The following is a 21,129-nucleotide window of genomic DNA, read 5'->3' as shown; positions in this document are numbered from 1 at the left end:
GAGGCGGAGGTTGCAGTGAGCCGAGATCATGCCATCGCACTCAGCCTGGGCAACAAGAACGAACTGTCTCAAAAAAAAAAACAAAAAAAAAACTTATTTTAACCTTCACGTTGACGGTGAAGTCCCTAAGATCTTAGTGTGAGGGAATCTCTATAAATGGGAGAGATTAATAGCTTTAGTGACTTGCCCCTAGATCACAAACAAGCAAGTAGCTAGAACTTGGGGCCCCTGACCGCAAATCTAGGCTCTGGTCATTGTGCCATAATGAATGAATGATTTTTGGGGTGAAATGTTTTAGGGTAGAAAAGAGAAGTGAAAACACAAGGCCCTGATTTCTTGTTAGAAACAATAACAAACAAAAAGCCATTTTCCTCCAATTCTTCATTTCCCAGAAACAGCCCTGAGTATAGGCCTTTCAGTATAGGCCTTTCTGACAGTCCTGAGTATAGGCCTTTCAGTGAGAGAACAGCCCCAGAATAGAACTGAGAACAGTGACCAATAAATATGGCAGCAACATTTGTCATACCTGGAACCTCCTTACTTACTATACCTTGTAGTTGTAACCAAGATACTGCATCACTGAAATTGACCTTGGGAAATGGGTGATGTAAATCCATTTCTCAGAACTGCAGACAGTTTTGAGAAACATGGCAGTGTATCAAAACTCAAATCCCATCTGCAACCAACACCTAAAACATGCACAGATCATACTGCTGTGGGAAAGATACTTTATTTGTATAAATAAAAGGAAGCTATATCCCTTGCTCTTTTTATCTCCCTGCTTCTGCCACCTTCTTCAGTTAAACAAGGTCCTAACTTTGGCTTTCTTCTTCATCCTGCTCTATTAACCTTCTTGTTCTTTCCCCTTGCCCAATAGAGTGACTTTGTACCAGGGTTCCTGTGTAAATAAGATAAAGCTGCCTCTTCCTCAAGACACTTGACTGCCATCTGCTGGAAAATCACTGTAATATATAAATACACAAATCTAAGATAACATAATTGGCCAAACTTATACTTCCATACTCAGAAGTCCTACTTGGCACAGAAGTTGTGCAGATATGTAACTGCAAATCTTTGACATCCTTAACCCAGTGGCACTTCAAAACAGATGGACTAGTCAACTGGACCAGACACTAGTTCACTCTGGACTCAGCTGGCCACTTACAATACAAGGCTTGGCTTAGGTGCACTTGGGCCTCTTATTTACTGCTAATATTTTACAGTAGAATTGTCATGCCTTACATTCGTATGAGGGATTCAATCAATGTTTGCTGAGTAAATTCATATTAATCTCACAAATGATTCAATGGAGGACTGTAGTCCAGGTGTTATGCCTCAATTCAGTTCAAACATTAAACCATTCAACTAATAATAAATTCTTACTATGTTCAAGGTGTTGAATAGTTCTTTAATTCCATTTCACCCATTACAGCTTTACAAACTAAGCTAAACTCCACCAGATGCACAGTCTACTATGATCTGTCTGTAGCAAAAAACTTTTTTTTTTTTTTTTTTTTTTTTTTTTGAGACGGAGTCTCGCTCTGTCACCCAGGCTGGAGTGCAGTGGCCCAATCTCTGCCCACTGCAAGCTCCACCTCCCGGGTTCACGCCATTCTCCTGCCTCAGCCTCTCCGAGTAGCTGGGACTACAGGCGCCCGCCACCACGCCCGGCTAATTTTTTTTTTGTATTTTTAGTAGAGACGGGGTTTCACTGTGTTAGCCAGGATGGTCTCGATCTCCTGACCTCGTGATCCGCCCGCCTCGGCCTCCCAGAGTGCTGGGATAAAACTCTTTTAAGTGAGTCAGATTTGACTTTCTTGTAAGACTCAACAAAGGCAATAACTCATATTTTGAGGATAAGAACACAGATATTTTCATTGTCCTGGCATGCAATGATCAAGGATGAAATACACTTTGTCATGTCTCCTTTAAAAGGATTAAGAGGCCAAGAGAGTTATTAACAGCTCAAAGTAAAGAAGCAGCTCCATGAAAACAGGACGCACTCCAATACAGTTGGTAAAATACTTCCATTTCTGGATATGAGCTTTCCTGTTCAGGAGGATGAGGCCAATGATTAATCAGTTTACCAAATGTCAAGCAATTGAAGCTGGTGAACTGTAAGATCAGCCAAGTCTTTGGAGAATATTAGTCCCTGAGTTTTCTCTATTAAAATATTTCTGGCCAGGAGCAGTGGCTCATGTCTGCAATCCCAGCACTTTGGGAGGCCTAAGGCAGGAGGATCACTGGAGCACAGGAGTTTGAGATTAGCTTGGGCAACACAGTGGGACCTTTTCCCTATAAAAAAATTAAAAAATTAGCTGGGTATGGTGGTGGAACATGCCTGAAGTCCTGGCTACTCAGGAGGCTGATGTGGGTGGATCACTTGAGTGTGGGAAGGTTAAGGTTGCAATGGGCTATGATCGTGCCACTGCACTCCAGCCTAGGTACCAGAGTGAGACCCTGTCTCAAGAAAACCCCCCAAAACAAAAAAAAAACTTCTGACATTTTCAGAAATTATTTTGAGAATTCTCTTTAATGTCCCCAAATCACAGAATGGCCATTAAGAGAACCATATTTTGCTATCATTTCAGAGGAAGTGAAAAAGTATTTCTTCTCCATGCTCCCATTTCACAGTTCTGTGAAGAAAAGCCTCAAGCCTCCCACTGTGGTTACCATAGCACCAGATCCCACTGCAGCTTTGCAAATTAGCTCTGGATGAACTGAGACTGAGGAAAAATACCAAATAAGCACACTTACTGACAGAGGGAATGAGATAATTTCCATTAGCCTGATGAGCCTGCGGGTGCCAGGTCTCAGTATAATAAGCACTACAGAAAATCTGTCCTTCAGATGTGGGAGACTCTGAGTGCTCTGGGTTCCTATGATATACATAAAGCAACTGGCAGCAGGAACAATATCTGAAGGGAGCGCTTTCATATATGTTCCCTTCCACCCAATCCCTTGTAAATGAAATAATTCAACCATACAAAAAAGCATGGAGAATTACCAGCCTTGACAACAAAGTGAGACCCCATTTCCACAAAAAATAGGAAAAGTTAGGCATGGTGGTGTGCACCTATAGTCCCAAGCTACTCGAAAAGCTGAGGTGGGAGGGTTGCTTGAGCCAGGGAGGTCGAGGCTGTAGTGAGTCGTGATCACTGAACTCTAGCCTGGTGAGACCGTCTTAAAAAAAAAAAAAAAAAAAAAGAAAGAAAAAAATGCCTACCACCAGCGAAGCTTTGTAAAATCTTAACACTTCATAGTTGCTGTATTTATTTACTTATTTATGAGACAAAGTCTTGCTATGCCATCCGGGCTGAAGTACAGTGGCACAGTCATAGCTCACTGCAGCCTCAAACTTGTGGGCTGAAGTGCTTCTCCCACCTTAGCCTCCCGAGTACCTAGGATTGTAGGTACAAGCCATCACACCTGGCTATTTTTTTTTTTTTTTTTTTTTTTTTTTGAGACAGAGTCTTGCTCTGTTGCCCAGACTGGAGTGCAGTGGCGTGATCTTGGCTCACTGCAACCTCCACCTCCCGGGTGAAAGCGATTCTCGTGCCTCAGCCTCCCTAGTAGCTGGCACTACAGGTGCCCGCCACCATGCTCGGCTAATTTTAGTAGAGACTGGGTTTCACCGTGATGCCCAGGGTGGTCTTGAACTCCTGAGCTCAGGCAATCCACCCGCCTCGGCCTCCCAAAGTGCTAGGATTACGGGCGTGAGGCACAGCTCCCGGCCACACCTGGCTAATTAAAAAAAAATTTTTGTAGAGATGGGGTCTGACTATGTTGTCCAGGCTGGTCTCAAACTCCTGGTCTCAAGTGATTCTCCCACCTCAGCCACCCAAAGCCCTGGGATTACAGGCGTGAGCCACTCCACCTGACCCTTATAGTTGCTCTAGATTAAAAAAAAAAAAAAATCAAGACATTACAGAACAAAACTTTTCAAGTACTCCTAAAATGTAAATATTTTAAATCTTTATATAGATATTACGTACTGTACCTTTATCTGTCTGCAATGTTTTTTGTTCATCAGTTTTTCTTTTTTTTTGAGACACAGTCTTGCTCTGTTGTCCAGGCTGGAGTGCAGTGGTGTGATCTTGACTCACTATAATCTCCGCCTCCTGGGTTCAAGCGATTCTCCTGCCTCAGGCCCCCGAGGAGCTGGGATTACAGGGGCACACCACCACGCCTAGCTAATTTTTGTATTTTTAGCAGAGATGGGGTTTCACCATGTTGGCCAGGCAGGTGATCCACTCACCTTGGCCTCCCAAAGTGCTGGGATTACAGGCGTGAGCCACCGTGCCCGGCCTATTGTTTTTAAGATTAATCCTTATAAGTATATGTAATTTTACTTAATCCACTTTTAACTGCAATATAGCATTCTGTTGTTTGAATACATCTATCAATTTTCTGTTCATGGACAGGTTTACAGACCAATTATTTTCTATGATGAACAAGTGTGCATCAAAAAAATCCTTGTACATGTCTCCTTGTGCATGTAATAATTACTCAAAGGTAGAGGTTAGCAAACTTTTTCTGTAAAGAGCCAGACAGTATACAGTATATATTTCAGGCTTTGCAGGCCCTATGGTCTCTGTTGCAACTATTCAGCTCTGCTACTATAGTGTGAAAGCAGCTGTATAAATAAGTGGGCATGGTTTCAATAAAAACTTACACAAACAGCCAGAGGGTAGGATTTAGCCCATGGACTGTAATTTGCAGACCCCTGCTCTGAAGTATATATATATCTTAAAAGTGGAGTTGCATGATCATAGGGTTATGTACACCTCAAACTTCATTAGACATTAACGTTCTCCAAAGCAGGTTATACCCATTTTCAATTCCACTTGCAGAGGCAGAATTCCCATTACATTGTTAGATTTAAGTTTTTGTCTATCTGATGGTTGGAAAATGTACCACATTTAAATTTGCATTTTCTTGATTTGCAGTTCCTTAATTTGTGAGGTTAAGGACTTATTCATATATTTACTGACAGTTTTGTTTTCCTTTTCGGCAAACTGGTTGTTTCAAGGTTTTTGCCTATTTTTCTATATTCAAAATTGTCTCTTGCTTACTGATTTGCAGGAATTCTTTATAGATTCTGCATTCTTTTTCTTTTGAGATGGAGTTTCGCTCTTGTTGCCCAGGCTGGAGTGCAATGGCGCAATCTTGGCTCACTGCAACCTCTGCCTCCCCCGTTCAAGTGATTCTCCTGCCTCAGCCTCCCCAGTAGCTGGGATTACAGGCGTGTGCCACCACACCCAGCTAAGTTTGTATTTTTAGTAGAGATGGGGTTTCACCATGTTGGTCAGGCTGCTCTCGAACTCCTGACCTCAGGTGATCCACCCACCTCGGCCTCCCAAAGTGCTAGGATTACAGGCATGAGCCACTGAGCCTGGCAGTTCTTTATAGATTCTGTATTCTAACTGCCAATTAAATGTGTTGTAAATACCTTCTCCCAAAATGTGGGCTTGTCTTGTTACCTTTTTTCAAGAGACAAGGTCTCCTTTTGTTGCCCAGGCTAAAGTGCAGTGCAGTGGCACAGTCACAGCTCACTGCAGCCTCCTTGAACTCTTGGGTTCAAGTGATCCTCCCGCCTTAGCCTCTTGAGTAGCTGAGATTACAGGCACTCGCCACCACACCTGGCTAATTTTTATTTTTATTTTTGTAGAGATGGGGCCTCACTATGTTACCCAGGTTGGTCTTGAACTCCTGGCCTCAAGTGATGCCTTAGCCTCCCAAAGTGCTGGAATTAAAGGCATGAGCCACTGTGCCCAGCTTGTCACTTTATGTTATATTTAACTGTATGTAAAATTAAAAGTTCCATGCAATCAATGATCTTTTTTTTTTTTTTTGCTTTTTATACTATCTTTTGATTCTTAAGAGGCCCATCCTCACCTTAAGATCATACAGATACTCTTCTATATTTTCTCCTAAAAATTAAAAAACATACCTTTCATGGTAAGTTTTTAATCTACCTGTAATTTATTTTTGCATATTATAACATAAAGAAGGAAAACAATTCTGCCTTTTTTTCTATGTGGATAATCCAATTATCTTAGCACCACTGATTGAAGGTAAGTTCCATGAGGACACAGGACTTTTGTCACTGCTGTATTCCTAGTGCCTTGGCATTGCCTAGTACACAATAGGCACCATTGTTATTTTTCCTCATCTAGTGGATCGTTTCCATCTGCATATAAAATAGATATAATTTCTCTTATGAATCTTATAAATCCTCTTAAGTCCATATACCTCTAGAGCCACTACTTCATTTTTCTGTTCCTCTCCAAACAAACCTCCTCTAAAGAGCTGTATAGTTCCCTTCTCCAACTCTCCTTCCATTCTCTCTCATTTACTAAGTTAGTAAAAATATTAGAACAGGTCTAATAAAAATATCATTAGACCAGTTCTATACAATTTCAATTCTCTCTTAAACTACTTCCAATTAGGGTTTAATCCCTATTCAAACTGCATGTCAAAGCTATTAATGACCTTCATGTATCTAAAAACAATCTTCAATTCAATTCTCAAGTCTTTTTTTTGAGACAGGGTCTCACTCTGTTGCCCAGACTGGAGTACAGTGGCATAATCACGGCTCACTGCAGCTTTGACCACCTGGGCTCAAGCGATTGTCCCACCTCAGCCTCCCAAGGAGCTGGGACTACAGACATGCACCACCACTCCCAGCTAATTAAAAAACAAAAAACAAAAACAAAAACAAAAACAACTATGTAGCCCAGGCTGGTCTTGAACCCCTGGGCTCAAGCAGTCCTTCTGCCTCAGCCTCTCAAAGTGCTGGGATTACAGGCGTGAACCACTGTACCTGGCCCTTGGGTCTCATTTGACCCATCAACAACATTAGAAGGAGTTGATCACTCTTCCTTCATTCTTTCTCGTTCTCCTCCTGCCTCACAGGTCAGTCTTCCTGACACCTTTTGCTGGTTCTTCCTCATGATCCAAACATTAGAGGACCCCAGGGCGTAGCTCTTAGACCTCTATTCTTCTCTATCTGTACTCACTTTTTTTGTTGTTGTTGAGGTGGAGTCTCACTCTGTCACCCAGGCTGGAGTGCAGTGGCGCCATCCCAGCTTACCGCAACCTCCGCCTCCCAGGTTCAAGCGATGCTCCTGCCTCAGCCGCCCGAGTAAGTGTGATTACAGGCGCCTGCCACCAAGCCCAGCTAATTTTTGTATTTTTAATAGAGAGGGGGTTTCACCATGTTGACTAGGCTGGTCTCGAACTCCTGGCCACAAGTAATCAGCCCACCTTGGCCTCCCAAAAGTGCTGAGATTACAGGTGTGAGCCACCACACTTGGCCTGTACTCACTTCTAAGATCTCATTTTACTTGAGAAAACTGAGGCTCAGGAAAGAAGATAATCTGCCTAAGATGAGAACTAAAGTAGGGAGGCCAGGACTTAAATCCTTGTCCTTGATGTTTATTTTCTTTTTCCTTTAAAAAAAAAAGCTGGAAAATATGCATAACATGAAATTCACTAATCTTTAAAACAAAAAATTTTGGCGAGGTGCAGTGGCTCATGCCTGTAATCCCAGCACTTTGGGAAACTGAGGCAGATGGATCACCTGAGGTCAGGAGTTCGAGACCAACCTGACCAACATGGTGAAACCCCATCTCTACTAAAAATATAAAATTAGCCGGGCATGGTGGTGTATGCCTGTAATCCCAGCTACTTGGGAGGCTGAGGCAAGAGAATCGCTTGAACCTGGGAGGCAGAAGTTGCGGTGAGCCAAGATCGCACCATTGCAATCCAGCCTGAGCAAAAAGAGCGAAACTCCAACTCAAAAAAAAGTAACATAAAATTTACTCTTAACTTTTTTTTTTTTTTTTTTTTTTTTGAGAGAGTCTCACTCTGTTGCCCAGGCTGGAGTGCAGTAGCGTGATCTCGGCTCACTGCAACCCCCACCTCCCAGGCTCAAGCAATTCTCTTGCCTCAGCCTCCCAAGTAGGTGCGATTACAGGCTCACGCCACCATGCCCAACTAATTTTGTATTTTTAGTAGAGACAGAGTTTCACCATTGTGGCCAGGCTGGTCTTGAACTCCTGACCTCAAGTGATCTGCCTGCCTCAGCCTCCCAAAGTGCTGGGATTACAGGCGTGAGCCACTGCGCCTGGCTTCTCTTAACAATTATTATTATTATTATTTTGAGACGGAGTCTCACTCTGTCACCCAGGCTGGAGTGCAGTGGTGCAATCTCGCCTTACTGCAAGCTCCGCCTCCAGGGTTCGCGCCATTCTCCTGCCTCAGCCTCCCGAGTAGCTGGGACTACAGGTGCCTGCCACCACACCCAGCTAATTTTTTGGTCAATACCTGTTATTTTATTTAAGACATAGGGCCTCATTCTGTCACCCAGGTTATAGCACAGTGGCAAGATCACATAGCTCACTGCAGCATTGAACTTCTGGCTCAAGTGACCCTCCCACCTTAACCTTCCATGTAGTTAGGACTACAGCTGCGTGCCACCACACCCAGCTAATTAAAAAAAACTTTTTTGTAGAGACGGAGGTCTGCCATGTGGCTCAGGCTGGTGTTGAACTCCTGGCCTCAAGTGATCCTCCCGTCTCAGCCTCCCAAAGTGGTGGTAATACAGGTATGATTCATCTTGTCTGGCCACCATTTTTAGGTATACAGTTTAGAGCTTGATTTTTAATCTAGTGCTTTTTCTATTATACTACATACTCTCTGTGAAAAAGAGAAACTTGAAATGAGGCAAAAATAGATTTCTAAGCTAGATATTATGTTCTTTCAAATATTATCAAAGAGCATGCTTATGTAACTTACTAGCTGTGAGAACTTGAGCAAGCTATATAACTACTAAGCCTCAACTGCATTACTGAAAATATTAGAAGACTGTTGTGAGGATTATAGGTATTACAAATAAAGTGTCTAACAGAGGGGCTAGAAAATAATAGGTGCATCATGAGTAGAAAGTTTTATTGCAAGGCCAGTGAGAAGAAACAGCATAGAAACCATACCAATTTTGGTAGCACTATAGATGTTCTCAATAGGAAATATTTCTCCTAGTCCATATAGGAGAACCTTGGCCAGGGCTGGAACCAGCTGGGTGGTAGTGATCAGAACATTCACACAATTCTTTCTATAAGGGAGTAAAAGGGAAAAGAAAAGGTGAAACTAAACCAACCTGGGAGCAAGAACTCATATGTGCCAACTCTTTAGAACTTAATTATTAAAAATTAACTTTAAAGGACCTGGTATTATACTGTTCAGGGCCAATGTTCAGCTACTACTCATTATTTCATGTTCATTTACATGCCTTCATATTAAAGGGCGGAGATTCTACTCATTTTTGTATCTTAGTGGACACAGAGCAACAACTTAGTTCTTGCCTTATTTCCCCTCTGACCATTCTAGTCACAAGTACTTGATAAATAACCACCAACCCATGTCACTGATACCATATTTCAGAAAACAAACAAACAACAAAAAGCTCTGAGCTGTACTCTTTCATCTGAATGCAAGTCAGTCCATAAATGAGATATGATTTGTGTTCGCTTTGCTCTTCCCACAATAGCAACATAGATTCTAGAATACACACTAATTTTACATGTCCTTTACCTTCACCAGATATCCACTCCTTGGTGTCAGTTTTACTGTTTACTATGTTGTGGATCTGGAATTCCTGCTTTGAGGGAGGGAGCAATAGGGTATTGGTGGAGACACAGACTGGTGCATTTATTTCCCAGTCTAAGCGTCATGTTGAAATCTCCTTAATCTGCTTAATGTACCCTTTTTCTTTTGAATCTTGCCTTCTTTGGTGGGTTTGGATACATTTCTTGGAGCTTCCTGTACCTAGGATATTTGTAATACATCTCCTCCATGTATTCTTTGATGTCACCAGGTCCAACTTCCGGACAAGAGATTATGGGTTACTGAGTTTTAATTTCGTGAGCAAAAAGTAAGGAGAAAGAAAAAGGATTTCATATATAAATATTCTCTTAAAACTAGAAGGCATGCTGTTAACATAAAATGATCTTGCTTCTCACCTAACACAAATACTTCCCTACATCATTTAAACTCCTCTCTACCCCTATCCCAAACCCTATTTGAGAGAATGCCTTATCCTAAACTGGAGTAGAAGAATATGTCTCTGAGAGGATGAGACCTAAAAGAACCATTTCCATACCTGGACTGGATGAGAAGTAAGGACTTTAATGCAGTTCCTAGCCAGGAATCTGTTAAAACTTCAATTTCTGCTCTTAATCTCTGCAGTGCTTCCTTCCTCTGGGGACTGAGGAGACCTTTAGGAGTAAAAGCAGACACATTTATCATTTGACAACATATATTTGCTGATACTGAGAAAGCAACTTCTAAATTCAATTTAAAAAGTGTGAGTCACTGAAATATTCTACTGAGTATGTGTGTGTGTGTATATATATGTATGTATTTTTTTCCCATGAACACATATGCTTTATTGAATTCCACTGTAGACAGGTGAATATAAATTGCTGTATATAGGGGTGGGGTCAAAAGGGCAGGACCAATAGCCCCAGGGTGGAGGGTCAGCAGTGGAGTACATGGATTCTACCACTGGCCTTGGAGATCCTTTATCTTCTAAGAAATTGCTTGGAAGATTATCACTGAGCTAGTGGTGAAAAGCATGATGAGTGCGATGACCACAGGGATGTCGAGGAACAGGGTACAGATGTTCAAGCACTTGGTGGTGGAGGCACAGGCCTGGGTCCCGGTCACATCACCCACTATCTTCCTGTCCCTAGATGTCATGCAGTGCACTAATGCTATGAAGCCCAGGAAGCACTAGTTTATGAAGAGCGTTTTAAACACGGTTTGGGCATGGAGGTCTCGCTGCACATGTGAATCACAGAGGACATCAAGGGAGCAGAGCTATGGGGTGCCCCTAGCACAGCAACCTCGTGTTTCTCTTTGAACATCTCCTAATTTGGCAGGAGGCCAGTGTTGGCAGGAGTGAACAAGGATTTGGAAGTGTGGTTCTTGGTGTCAAGATAAGACCAGTTGTCTTTTCTTTTTTTTTTTTTTTTGAGATGGAGTCTTGCTGTGTCACCCAGGCTGGAGTGTAGTGGTGCAATCTCAGCTTACTGCAACCTCCGCCTCCCGGGTTCAAGCAATTCTCTGCTTCAGCCTCCTGAGTAGCTGGGATTACTGGCGGCCGCCACCACGCCCGGCTAATTTTTGTATTTTTAGTAGAGACGGGGTTTCATCATATTGGCCAGGCTGGTCTTGAACTCTTGATCTCATGATCCACCCACCTCGGCCTCCCAAACTGCTGGGATTACAGGTGTGAGCCACCGTGCCTGGCATTTTTTTTTTTTTTTAATTTCTCTTCTTGGAGAAACCTTAGAGTAGTGCTACCCAGAATGCCATTTTTACTTTCTTTATCAGAGTGTTCTGGGGATGTTCAGGCAAAAATAAATTTTTAGAAAAGTGTTGTCACAGGGACACAATAACAACAATAAAATCAGCTGACAGAAATAATTAAGATTCTGGTGCAAGCTCCTTCTTTCATCACCAACCAATAGCATATCTTTTGCAGACTGGTCGACCACACTTTGAATTGCACTGCTTAGAATATGACATTAAGAACCAAAGTGTGAAAAATTAGTGTTACAGCTAGAAGAGTCCTCAGCATTTCTAATCTCTCTGTAAAGAAACCAAACTCAACGAAAACAAGGACCCTAAGATTACACAGTAAGTTTGCAGCTTTTGGTCTTTCCATTACTCCACAGAACTTCCATGGTGACATGTCCACTTGCTTCAGAACATGTTGACATGAAATTCCAGGTTGAATGACTAATTCTCCATACTGTACTTCTGAAACAACTCCAACTGACAAGACACTAAAACACTACCCAAGACTAGATATCTAAGCACAAAAGAGAGCTCATATGAAGGGAGCCTGCTCTCAAGACATTTCAGTTAAAATATTCAAACAGTCAATCTGGATCTGAATTTTCTATAGTGAAGGCTAAAAAAAAATCCTGTATTCTATTAGTAATACTCCATAAAAGCAGATGGCATTTTTCTGAGGAGGAGAACTGGAGTATAATTTGTTTTCAGATTGATGGTTCCACAATGTAGTCTAGAATTAGATGACTCTTAACATTTTGCATAAAACAAAACGACAACAAAACTAGTACCTATATATGATATACTCAACTAATACATGATGTGGCGCTTTCATCAATTCATATTGTACAAAACATACAGCTGGCCATTAATTTTAATCTATTCTCCAAAGTAGGCTCAGAGGATTCTCACACAGGGTTACATCACTTTGTTCAGGAAACCAGGTCCAGGCATTGGGCAGGGAAAAGATAAAGAGAGTCAGGCTGTATATGAAAACTAGCAAAAGAAAGTCTAATGTTTGTGAGAAAGAAAATGCAAAAAGACTTAGAGTTACCAAAATAAAAAATACTGGCTTTGAATCATGAGAAGAAATAAGCAATAAAAAGGTAAATTAGATTCCTGAAGTCTGGAAGCCCATGATTTTTATCTGGTATTAGAGAGCTGTAACTGAAATGAACCAAATTGATCTTTAAAGTCTTGTTCCTACTTTCTGCACCATATTGTAAGGCAGCATAGTATAGTACAAGGGCTCTTGACCTTGAGTAAAATACCTCTAGGCCAGCAGTCCTCAACCTTTTCAGCACCAGGGACCAGTTTCATAGAGGACAATTTTTTCATGGACCTGGGTGGGGGGCGGGAGGTTTCAAGATGAAATTGTTCCACCTCAGATCATCAGGCATTAGTTAGATTTTCATAAGGAACATGCAACTAGATCCCTTGCATGTGCAGTTCACAATAGGGTTTGTACTCCTATGAGACTCTAATGCGCCACTGATCTGACAGGAGGTGGAGCTCAGGCAGTAATACTTGCCGGCCACCTCACCTCCTGCTATGTGGCTGTGCTGCCTGGTTGCTAACAGGCCGCTGACTGGTACCAGTCTGAGGCCTGGGAACTGGGGACCCCTGCTCTAGGCAGGCTATGTAATCCCTGAATCTTCGAGGAACATTTTGTATGTATTTGTATCCTTGAGGGTGATGGTTTACAGTTTTAAATATTTTCTCAAAAGGGTACCTCACTAGAAAAGGAGCTGCATGAAAGTGCACTGGACCAAAAAGTTAGGGAATGTGAATTTCAAACATGGTATGGTTACAAATTTGCAATGTGACCATGAATAAGCTGCCCCCACTACCCTATGATGGACATCACTTTTCTCAACTGCAAAATGAGGAATTCAGATTAGACTTCTGTCTCTTTTAATTCAAGCAATCTAGGATTAATTCTAAATAACAGAATTTTAGGCATAGTGGCATCTGGCATTTGAAATATTTCTGGTCAGAAAGAATTTCCAAGATCCTTCAAATCACAACACATTGATACTGCCAACCTACAATCCTGGACCTAGATTTCCGTCCGTGAAAAGTTACTAGCTAGTTCTCCTTGACTTGTCCTGATAGTTATATAAACCAGCCAAAAAAATATGTGGCACCCTATTAACTAGCATTGACAGTAGTTGTGATACAGGTCATCAAACATAATCTACAGAACATGTTTCCTTTAAAAAGGCATTTGTCCAAAGAGAACAAGAGAACTTTCCAAAATTATGCTTAGAGAAGCCCGTTAGAAATACAGAGCTTCCTCCCAAAAGGTTTCAACCAAACCTCTATTTTTTTAAATACAGAGTTTAACATGTTACTGTGGCATAATTTATAAGCAGTTATCATGGGGAATCTAAGGAATCCCTGGAAAGGAGGAAACCAGGAAGAAACAGAGAATCAGACTGGTTATATGCCACACTTACCACCCACGTTGCTTTTATGCTTATCATAGATTTCTCTCACTTTCCGGTAGCGGAAAGCTAGTTTCCTCATCCAGTCCACACCTCCCTGAACACCCACAGATGAACCATGGCTGCCACTACCTCCTGAGCCACTGAAACCATCTGTTGAGAAACTGTAGTTGCTGCAAGGAGAGAAGATAATAAAAATTAAAATTTATACAGCATAAAGTTTTTGTTTGAGTGCTATTTGGTTGGGTTCTTGGTATCTGATAAATAAGGCCAATGGCTTTAAGGATCTTCTTCCTTAATCTCTGTATGTCAGAGTCTATCTTTCATTAGTTCTCTATCTCACACTTATTACTTCTATCAAACAAAGGATTGAAATGAGAGAGGGAATGAAAGGTAGAAACAATACAAGCACCAGCATTCCTTAGAGGTTGACTTGGGATAAGGCATCTTTTTCACTAATGACAGAAAATAACCACACAGTGAAAAAAGCAGAATATAAAATTTTGTGAGTACACATACACGCGCAGTGATTGCAACTATGTAAAAAGGAGAAACATGAAAAAATAATGAAAGGAAATAGCCTAAAATGCTAACAATGGTAAGATAATGGCAGATATTTCCTTAAGTGATCTGCTGGCTGGTTTATGTTCATAGGTCACTGTGGTAGCTTCAAAATAAGTCCATAAATTCTTTGATATTCCTCTCTTCTAATTCTGCTCTCCTTGGGTATGGACTATACTTAAAATATAAATAGAAAGTGATAAAACTGATAGTGTTAGGCTTCAGAGACTAGGCTTCTTCTGCTCTCTCTTGGAACACTTGCTCTGGAAGAAGCCAGCTGTCACGTGAGAATACTCAAGCAGCCCCATGGAGAGGCATGTGTAATGAGGAACTAAAGCCTTCTGTCATCAGCCACATGTCAGAGATTGGAAGCACATTCTCCAGCTCCAGTTAAGCTTTCAGATGATTACAGCTCAAGCCAACATCTTGATTTCAACCCCAGAAACTCTAATTGAGAACTACCTCTGGGGCTGAATGCCTGTAATCCCAGCACTTTGGGAGGCCGAGGTGGGTGGATCGCCTGAGGTCAGGAGTTCCAGACCAGCCTGGCCAACATGGTGAAACCCTGTCTCTACTAAAAATACAAAAATTAGCTGGGTGTGGTGGCACAAGCTGTAGTCTACTCGGTAGACTGAGGAAGGAGAATCGCTTGGGATTGGAAGGCAGAGGTTGCAGTGAGCCAAGATCGCGCCATTGCACTTCAGCTTGTGGGGGGGTAAAGAACTACCCATGATCAGGTGCAGTGGCTGGTGCCTGTAATTCCAACTATTTGGGAGGCTGAAATGGGAGGAGTGCTTGAGGCCAGGAGTTTGAGACCAGCCTGGGCAACATAGCAAGATCCCATCTCTAAGAAAAAAATTTTTTAATTAGTCAGGTATGGTGGTGTGTACCTGTTGTCCTAGCTACTTAGGAGGCTGAAGTGAGAGGACCACTTGAGCCCAGGAAGCTATTGGGAACTATGATCACACCACTGCACCTTGGCCTGGGCAACAGAGCAGGCCCCATCTCTTTGGAGAAAAAAAAAAAAAAAAAAAAAAAAACAAACTACTTCTGTACACTTAAAAAATGATAAAGATGGTAAATTCTATATGTATATTTTACCTTGACAAAATAAAATTTGTAACAGTGAAAAAAATACATTAATAATAGATTTTCTAGATTTAAAATCCTTTAAGTAGGCTGGGTGTGGTGGCTCATGCCTATAATCCCAGCACTTTGGGAGGCCAAGGAGTGGGGATCACTTGGGTCCAGGAGTTCGAGACCAGCCTGGGCAACACAGGGAGACCCTGTCTCTAAAAAAAAAAATGGAAAAATTAGCTGGGTATGGTGGCATGCGCCTGTGGGCCCAGCTACTCAGAAGGCTGGGGTGGGAGGATCACTTGAGCCTGGGAGGTTGAAGCTACAGCAAGCTATGATCACAACACTGCACTCCAGCCTGGGTGCCACAGCGAGACCCTATCTTAAAAGGAAAAAAAAAAAAAAAAGACATTGAGTACAAGCCGGGTGTAGTGGCTCACACCTGTAATCCCAGCACTTTGAGGGGCTGAGGTGGGTGGATTGCTTAAGCTCAGGAGTTTGAGACAAGTGTGGGCAACATGGCACTCTTGTCTCTACTAAAAATACAAAAAATTAGCCAGGAGTGGTAGCATGCGCCTATGGTCCCAGCTATTTTGGGGGCTGAGGTGGGAGGATTGCTTGAGGGAGGCAGGGACACGGGTTACAATGAGCCCAGATGGTGCCATTGCACTCCAGCCAAAAATAAAAAATAAAAATAAACAAAGAAATTGAGTAAAGATTAATAAAATTAATAAATTAAAATAAAATAAAAAATATTAAGTATTTTTTAAAAAGAAAAAACTAGCTAGGTCACTTTTAAGTTCCTCACCTACAGAAGCTGTGAGAGGATAAATGTTTCATTGTTTGTTTGTTTTTTAAGACGGAGTCTTGCTCTGTCGCCCAGGTTGGAGTGCAGTGGCGTGATCTCGGCTCACTACAACCTCTGCCTCCCAGGTTCAAGCAATTCTCCGGCCCCAGCCTCCCGAGTAGCTGGGACTACAGGCGCATGCCACCACGCCCGGCTAATTTTTGTATTTTTAGTAGAGACGGGGTTTCACCATGTCAGCCAGGCTAGTCTTGAACTCCTGACCTCAAGTGATTGGCCCGCACTGGCCTCCTGAAGTGCTGGGATTACAGGCATAAGCCACTGTATCTGGCCATTTAACTGTTTTAAGGTACTAAACTTTGGAGTAATTTGTTGCATAGCAACAGATAATACAATTATACAAACTACGAAGGATTAATATTTCATAAGTAAAGATCTAAAAATGACTGAACAACCTGGTTCAATCAAAAGTTAAAATAGATCCCAATATGCTAAGAGTGAGATTCTGTGCTTAAGAAAATATAGCTGCTAAGACATGATAGGTAATTACTGGTGAGCCACACGTATAAGAGGAAAAACAACAACAACTGGGGTTCAGAGCAGAATATGAACTCTTCAGACCAGACTTTTCCCTGAAAAGAACAGTAAAGTGTCATAAGAATTGTGCCCTCCGTGACCATGTGACACCACAACATGTACAACTGGATGCTGCACCTGAAAGTGAAACCTTCCAATATTCTCAGCTCTACCTGACTAGGTCCTGATTAAGGTGGTATGTCCAGTTCTGCTCTGTATTTGAGAACTCGTGGATGGAACACTGAATTTTGGGGTAGTTACTGGGAAGAACATTTTACTTACAAAAAGAGATAAACATTCAAACAAACTAATATGAAAAGACGTGACAGGTTTTTTTCTCATAAGTCTTTAAGCTAGATAAATTTTTGGATCCTTCTTAGCTAAGGTTACTGGGCCAGAAGAAAGAGGAATGAGGAGGCTGAGCAAGCATCTTGCCACTGAGATCTCCTTGGTTTAGCTTTCACTATGATAAAATGTGGAAGACTACCTTACAGAGATGGGATCTCCCTGTGTTGTCCAGGCTGGTCTTGAACTCCAGGACTCAAGTGATCCTCCTGCCTTGTGCTTCCAAGATGCTGCAATTACAGGTGTGAGCCACCGTGCCTGGCTTGCTACCCATTCTTTAATGTTCTGTTTTAATGCTACTCCACTGAGAAGGCCTCTCCAATGTTGGCACTACCCACTCCCTATCCCCAACAGAATTCTTTCCTCTCGTGCTCCACGGCATTTTCTATTGTCACCTTCTCACGCTGTACATCATGGTTAACTATGTTTGTTTCTATGTCCTCTAACAGGTTGTGAGCTCTTTCAGAGATATATTCGATTTATCTTTGTTTTCCTCCAAACCTAGACAGACAGATCTTGCACATAACAGGTGTACTGGTGTTCAAGAATCATTATGTTTATCACCTCAAGTCTTGGCCATTGTCATCAGAAGCCACATCTTCCACATGTACCTGGTCGCACTCCTGTTAAAAGACAAAACACACTACTTCAGTCCAGGGAGTAGAAGTGATATTACCATCATGACATACTATAAAAAGACCATATACAGTGGCAGGATAATGAAATGCCTTATGGAATCTCTTATGTGTGGGTGATCACTCTCACACCCCTTACTGTCCAATTCCTTTTAAGACCTGATTCACATCCCAGTCTTCATGAATTCTGTAACTATCCCATCCCTTATTTCTACTCCTATCTCAATATTTCATTTCTGCAACAGCTCATAGTTATGAATAGGCACAAGCTCCCTTACACTTCAATGTCCTTGTGTCCTACACCAGACTGTAAGTCCTATTACAATGCAGGTCTCTTGGGGCAGCAGCCCCATCCCACAGCTCCTTTGCATCTCTCTCATCTCGTCCAGTATCCTTATGTAGGTTGTGCCCAGTAAATTTTTATAGACAAAACAGATGCTGATAGAGTGTGGTATCAAAACCGAGAATGACTGAAATTTCTAACTTCAAAGTCAGGAGTTAGAAGAGGTCATCTAAGTCAATCTCCTCATGTTTTAAAAGTGAGGTGAAATGATTTTCTCAAAGTCATACAATTAATGAGTGGCAGAAAGAGACTAGAAATAACCCAGGTTTTCTGCTTCTTTTTTTCCCCCGCTTCTAATCCAAGGTTCTTTCCACCAAGCCCGTGCTACTACTGACATAAAATGCCGCCCACTGCCTAACTGATGGATGTACTCCTCTGATACCACTTAGGGTATCTGCATCAGAATCCTCTGGGGAAGTTTTTTAAAAATGTATATTCTTGGGTCCATCCCAGACCTACTTGAATCAGAATTTCTGAGAGTGAAGTCCTAGAATCTCCACTTTTAAGAAGCTCCCCAGGTGATTCTTATGCCCCCTAAAGTTGAGAAGCACTGACCTGGGGGGCAGGAACACATTCAGGTCAAATTCTTCACAGAACTTTCAGTTCCTGAGTGAGGACTATGTCTAGAAAATCATTACAAATACAATTGGCAATAATTATTGGCATGTAGTAGGTTTTCAATAAATGTTTGCTGAATAAAAACTACGATGTCTTAATTTATCAACATATGAAGTTGAGGGACGATTAAAGCATTATGGAGTTTAGACAAAAGTACTGGAGCTTGGGGCACTATTAATTTATTGAAGAATTGTCTGTTGAGTAGAACATTTATTTTAAAAGAGATGGGATTACTTTGTGTTGGCTGGGCGCAGTGGCTCATGCCGTTAATCCCAGTACTTTGGGTGGCCAAGGTGGGAGGATCACTTAAGCTCAGGAGTTTGAGACCAGCCTGGGCAATACAGTGAAACCCCATCTCTGTTACTAAAAAAAAAAAAAAAAAAAAAAAAAAAAAGATTAAAAAAATTATTACTTTGTGTTTATAAAATACTATCTTTTTATTTTTTATTTTTAAAGACAGAGTCTCTCTCTGCTGCCCAGGCTGGAGTGCAGTAGTGCAATCTTTGCTCACTGCAACCTCCCCCTCCCCTGCCTCAGCCTCCTGAGTAGCTGGGATTACAGGTGTGCGCCACCATGCCCGGCTAATTTTTGTATTTTTGGTAGAGATGGGGTTTCACCATGGTGCCCAGGCTGGTCTCAAACTCCTGACCTCAAGTGATCTGCCCGCCTCGGCCTCCCAAAGTTTTGGGATTACAGGCATGAGCCACCACGCCCAGCCTATAAAATCCTATATTACTTTACTTTAAAATTTTCACTATTTTTAAAACTAGGTAAAATATGTAGTACACAGCTCAAAATTCAAAGGACATGAAGTGAAAAGTGTACTCCCTCCCACCTTTGTGTCCTGGCAACTCATCCCTCTCCATAGATGGTAACCACTGTTGGTAGTTTCCTGTGTAGGATGACTGAGTAACTGAGGCCCAGAATGGGAACATAACTTTCCCTATGTGAGATTCACATTCTGGTCTTCTGACTCCCTGTCCTGTGCTCCTTCTGCTACACCGTGTTCACCTCAAAGGTGAACTCAAATGTCAAAGCCAAAAAATTTCACCATGAAGCTCTTAGTGTTTCCTGGTTTTTCTGGCATCTAACTATAAAATTATTATGAATATCAAGGTTAACCTACATATGAACAACAAACATGTATAAAATATGATAGGTTGGAGTAACCATTTATAGATTCGACAAATCAGGAGACTATCCTTTAAGAATGTAAAACGGAAGAAAAGTCAAAATATAATTGAGAGTACAAATAATCAAACTCACTTTATATGTATTATTTAATATCGATTATTAAGTTAGAATATTGGTTTATATGTCAGTGTTTTGCCTGATGGGTTGGCCTTTCCCCTAGTGCTAGATCACCTCCAAATAAACTAACAAAAATCAAATTTTTGAGCCAATAAAATTGAAGGTCAGAACCAAAACTGTGGTGACCCAACCACAAGTACTATTTCTCTAAGACTATGTATGTATGCCTTAGTGGCCAGCTGGTCTCTCCATATCCACCCTATCTAACCACATATCTTCTAAATATAATAAGCAAAAGCTCTAAATAGTTACTGAATAAAATGTCTCACTGAAGCACAGAAACAATTTAAAATGCTTACCTCTAAGTCATTGAAAAATAGATGAGTATCAGCCACTTCAAAAATCATTTCCTCCATTGTTAAACCTGAGCCAATCACTACTGTTGGGTCCTAGAAGACAGTAAGAAAAAATCACCTTGACTTGGTAGTCACAGTCCTAGTTCTAATCTTCAAATTTCAAAATTATTTTAGGTCAATGCCAAAACACACAAGCTCCCAACTGTGCTTCAAACTATCATTGATGCAATTTCATTCATAGTTATGAGAATCCAGGATTGTAAAATAGAGAAGATATGGACAGTTAAACATTTCAGGACTTTAGTTTCTAGAAATTAGTAGTTTCATAAAGATAAATGAGGACAGAAAATATGTTTGTTTTTTTTTCTTTTTTTTTGAGACGGATTCTCACTCTGTCACCCAGGCTGGAGTGCAGTGGTGCAATCTCGGCTCACTGCAAGCTCTGCCTCCCGGGTTCGTGCCATTCTCCTGCCTCAGCCTCCCAAGTAGCTGGGACTACAGGCACCCGCCACCACGCCCGGCTAATTTTTTGTATTTTTAGTAGAAACGCGGTTTCACTGTGTTAGCCAGGATGGTCTTGATCTCCTGACCTTGTGATCCACCCCCTCAGCCTCCCAAAGTGCTAGGATTACAGGTGTGAGCCACCACACCTGGTCAGAAAATGTTTTTAAAAAGATACAATGCTGACCAGGCAAGGTAGCTAGTTCACACCTGTGATCTCAGCATTTTGGGAGGCTGAGGCGGGAAGACT

The 21,129-nt window shown here is 41.7% G+C and overlaps 1 protein-coding gene and 1 long non-coding RNA gene across 8 annotated transcripts in view; both read right to left on the bottom strand.

Annotated features, from left to right (window-relative positions):
• Window positions 1-21,129, bottom strand: part of EYA3 (EYA transcriptional coactivator and phosphatase 3) — a 121,709-nt gene that overhangs the window by 12,443 nt on the left and 88,137 nt on the right. For all 7 annotated transcript variants that reach the window (XM_055261313.2, XM_055261310.2, XM_063631444.1 and 4 more), the window contains 5 exons: window positions 20,382-20,471; window positions 17,740-17,798; window positions 13,824-13,984; window positions 10,166-10,280; window positions 8,997-9,118 (listed from right to left, as the gene is read on the bottom strand). In XM_055261313.2, coding sequence (XP_055117288.1) covers window positions 8,997-9,118; window positions 10,166-10,280; window positions 13,824-13,984; window positions 17,740-17,798; window positions 20,382-20,471 — 547 coding nt within the window. The remainder of the gene's footprint in view (window positions 1-8,996; window positions 9,119-10,165; window positions 10,281-13,823; window positions 13,985-17,739; window positions 17,799-20,381; window positions 20,472-21,129) is intronic.
• LOC134735618 (uncharacterized) overlaps window positions 1-21,129 on the bottom strand; it is a 290,658-nt gene that overhangs the window by 207,481 nt on the left and 62,048 nt on the right. The gene's annotated exons all lie outside the window — the stretch shown is intronic.

Source organism: Symphalangus syndactylus, chromosome 22, assembly GCF_028878055.3.
Source record: "Symphalangus syndactylus isolate Jambi chromosome 22, NHGRI_mSymSyn1-v2.1_pri, whole genome shotgun sequence".
Classification (NCBI taxonomy): Eukaryota; Metazoa; Chordata; class Mammalia; order Primates; family Hylobatidae; genus Symphalangus; species Symphalangus syndactylus.
The sequence above is the reverse complement of the archived record's forward strand: the minus strand, read 5'-3'. Positions and strand labels throughout refer to the sequence as shown.